This window comes from Trypanosoma equiperdum, assembly GCF_001457755.1.
Source record: "Trypanosoma equiperdum strain OVI genome assembly, contig: ctg_778, whole genome shotgun sequence".
NCBI classification, from domain to species: domain Eukaryota; phylum Euglenozoa; class Kinetoplastea; order Trypanosomatida; family Trypanosomatidae; genus Trypanosoma; species Trypanosoma equiperdum.
In genome coordinates, this window is record NW_027124729.1 from 37,690 (window position 1) to 40,623 (window position 2,934).

The 2,934-nt window shown below is 44.2% G+C and overlaps 2 protein-coding genes across 2 annotated transcripts; both read right to left on the reverse strand.

The window, feature by feature from the left end:
• Positions 1 to 595: 595 nt before the first annotated feature.
• TEOVI_000365600 (calcineurin B subunit, putative) lies at positions 596 to 1,135 on the reverse strand (the record flags this gene model as incomplete). The annotated part of the gene is made up of 1 exon (XM_067226534.1): positions 596 to 1,135. One exon carries the CDS (start codon positions 1,133 to 1,135, stop codon positions 596 to 598), a length of 540 nt encoding a protein of 179 aa, XP_067082635.1.
• A 542-nt stretch (positions 1,136 to 1,677) lies between these two features.
• On the reverse strand, positions 1,678 to 2,589 carry TEOVI_000365700 (uncharacterized protein; the record flags this gene model as incomplete). Its single annotated transcript, XM_067226535.1, has 1 exon — positions 1,678 to 2,589. One exon carries the CDS (start codon positions 2,587 to 2,589, stop codon positions 1,678 to 1,680), a length of 912 nt encoding a protein of 303 aa, XP_067082636.1.
• Positions 2,590 to 2,934: the final 345 nt, after the last annotated feature.

Genomic DNA, 2,934 nt, shown 5'->3' on the forward strand with positions numbered 1-2,934 from the left:
TTCCACTTCAAAGACTCCTCTCGCCACATTGTGTGTGCAAAATAACCAAAGTGAATAATAATAATCAAAATTAGAAGAAAACAGAAAACAAACCGTTGTAAATTACATAAAAAGAAGGGGAACGGGACAAAAGAAAAACAAAGAGGAGCAGAAGAAACAAAAATGCTGCGCAACGACACAGTTTCAAAGGTACGCAAATAGAGAGAGGGGGGTAAGACGAATAAAACGAGCAAAATGGGATTAGGGATAATAAACGACGGAGGAAAACGAAAAAGTAAAAGGAAACGTTCATCCGACCTTTGACACATAAATATTCCACACGTCTAACACCCCTCCCCAGCAAAAACTTTCCAGGCCTTTCAGCACATATCTGACCACGGTGCACAGGCGAGCTAAGGAAATGCACCAACAGCTGCTACTGAGCAGCAAATGCAACACAAAACTTTCATTCCCCTCCCCCAAGGGTGTGAAGCGCGGGGGGATAATGAAACCTGCAGGCACAAACACCACATAAACCGCGGCCTTTTACATATGCGTGTAAATTATTTGCATTAGGTTATGTCAGGTTCATGTGATACCACACGCTTCCATTTGTTTAAAACTGCAGAACATGGGCATTATCCAGACTGATGGGAAGTGAAAGCTTCTCAAAGTCACTAAACGTGATAAAACCGTCCCGGTTGAAGTCCACCTCAATAAATGTTTTGTCTACTATCTGTTGCAGCTGCACATCTGTTAAGTTCGGGCCTACCATCATTTTGAGAGCCTCCATGAGATCGCTGTTACTGATTTTGCCATCACCGTCGATATCATACATCATATACGTAAAGCGCAGCTTTTCCTGCCTATCGGTCTGTGGGAGAAAAACAGCGAATGCCTTCGCAAAATCAACAAAACTAATGTTTCCATCACCACTACTGCTAACCACAGTAAGCACTCGACTAAGAAGAGGGTTGGACGCCACGGATGCTATTGACTGAAAATCACTCGGGGAAATCAAACCTTTTCCACACCGGTCAAGTGCCGTGAAACGCTCATGCAGTCGAGTGATTTGAGCCTCTGACAGACGCGTATGCTTCCTCAGTTCGCTCACTTCCTCAGCCGAGGGAGCACTCGCAACCGCAGCAACTTCCATCCCGCTCCTCCAGCCACTCTCAATTTTTTTTCTCTTTTTTTAAAATACAGTTTTTTTTTCTATATTATGCACATGCATGCACCCGTAGGAGAAAAGTGGCATGTAATACAACCCCAAATAATAGAGGAAAAGGGAAAAGTACGAGGTAGAGAAGATACGCCATTGTGGGGATGTTTTTTCCCTTAGTTCAACGAACATCGGCTCGCAAGCACGAGGCTATCACGCAATTGAAATAGAGGGAACTTGAAATTTTATTACCCCACGAGCGGGAGAAGTAAACATTTCACATTACCACATAACACATACATTACAACTGCAAACATTCCCTTGCCAACAGTACCCACTAACGAACAAAGACGACGCCAGAAGGGTAGGATATAAGTGCAAACACAACAAATCCAACAGGAAGCGAGAACACGGCACAGGCATAACTGGCAAGAAACAAAAGGTGAATGAAATGCGAGATATCGCTACACGAGTTCCCCTCCCCTTTCTTTTACCACAAGATATTGATGCACAAGGGCTGCGTAACTTGCAATAACTCACGAAGACACCTTAAGCTTAGAGCCGTCTAAATCGACATTTTCCATCGCGTCATACAAAATGGGGGAACTACACAAAACCGCACGAGTGGCCTCCGGCGTAAGAAGCCGAATATTGTCTACGATGCGGTAATCAATATTTCCCACAATCTCCAGCGTTGAAGCCATCCTTTCCCATTCCCCGCGCAAATGTCCAAAAAGATTCAGTTCTGCAAAAGCGTTGAGCACAGGAGAAGCAAGTGTAGCCTCGGATATGACCCCGGTACCCTCGGGGTCAAATGCACGGAACAATGCTTCCACGTTTCGGTTCAACGTTGGATGAAATGCGTTTTCTACGAGGAACGAAAAAAAACACGATAGAGGTACGCTGTTGTCATCATCCTCACCATCAGATGGAAGCATGGTAAACATGTCTCGAACATAACTATAGTTTACCATTGGTTTTACCAGGCTCGTGCATACATCAAACAGTTCATCTAAACTTAAACGCAGGAGTTTATTTGGGTCGGGCTCCCCTCCATACGTATCCCATTCCTCCCCTTTTCTTTTAGTGAGCGCAGTATAGACATCGTACAGTGGAATACCGCAAAGAAGTCCAACAACAGGATTTGAACAGCAACCACCTCGTCTGGAAAGAGAGAAGGAGCGCAGTGCATTTGCGTGAATGTTGTGACGAGCCTCAAAAGTTGCAATCTGACCTGCAACATCGGGCACCACTCGAGTCCGTTTTCCCTCTTCCTCCAACTGAGTTTTGGCGGTGTGCATGGCGTGGTAGAGCAGAAGGTCAAGTGTGCTTTGAATATTTGGCATCGACTCTTTGGGTTTGGTTTCAGGTACCACAACCTGCTTGCTCCATTTACCCGTGTCAACGTTGAGAACGTAACGCGGTGGTGGCGGCTTCTGACTAAACATAATAAAGTAAGTTGTGTGGCACCACACTCAAATGGCAAATTAGATATGAAACTACACAGTGTAGAGGAATCAAATATTTTGATACTTCCTCCTGTGCCCACCTTTTTCTAATCAGTCTATTTTCCTGCTCTCTACTTTATGCTCTTTTACTTTCTTGAGTGCAGTGTTATGACTAAGTCACAGTTGCGATGGAGGTTACCACTAGCCAAAATAGGCGATAACCTCAAACGAAACAAATTCCTCGAAAGTAACGTTTACAACAATGAGAGAAGAAAAAAAAATGGGACAGAAAGAAAATGTGGAAGATGAAACAGGTTAGAAGCGCCGCATTATTTTCATTATCAT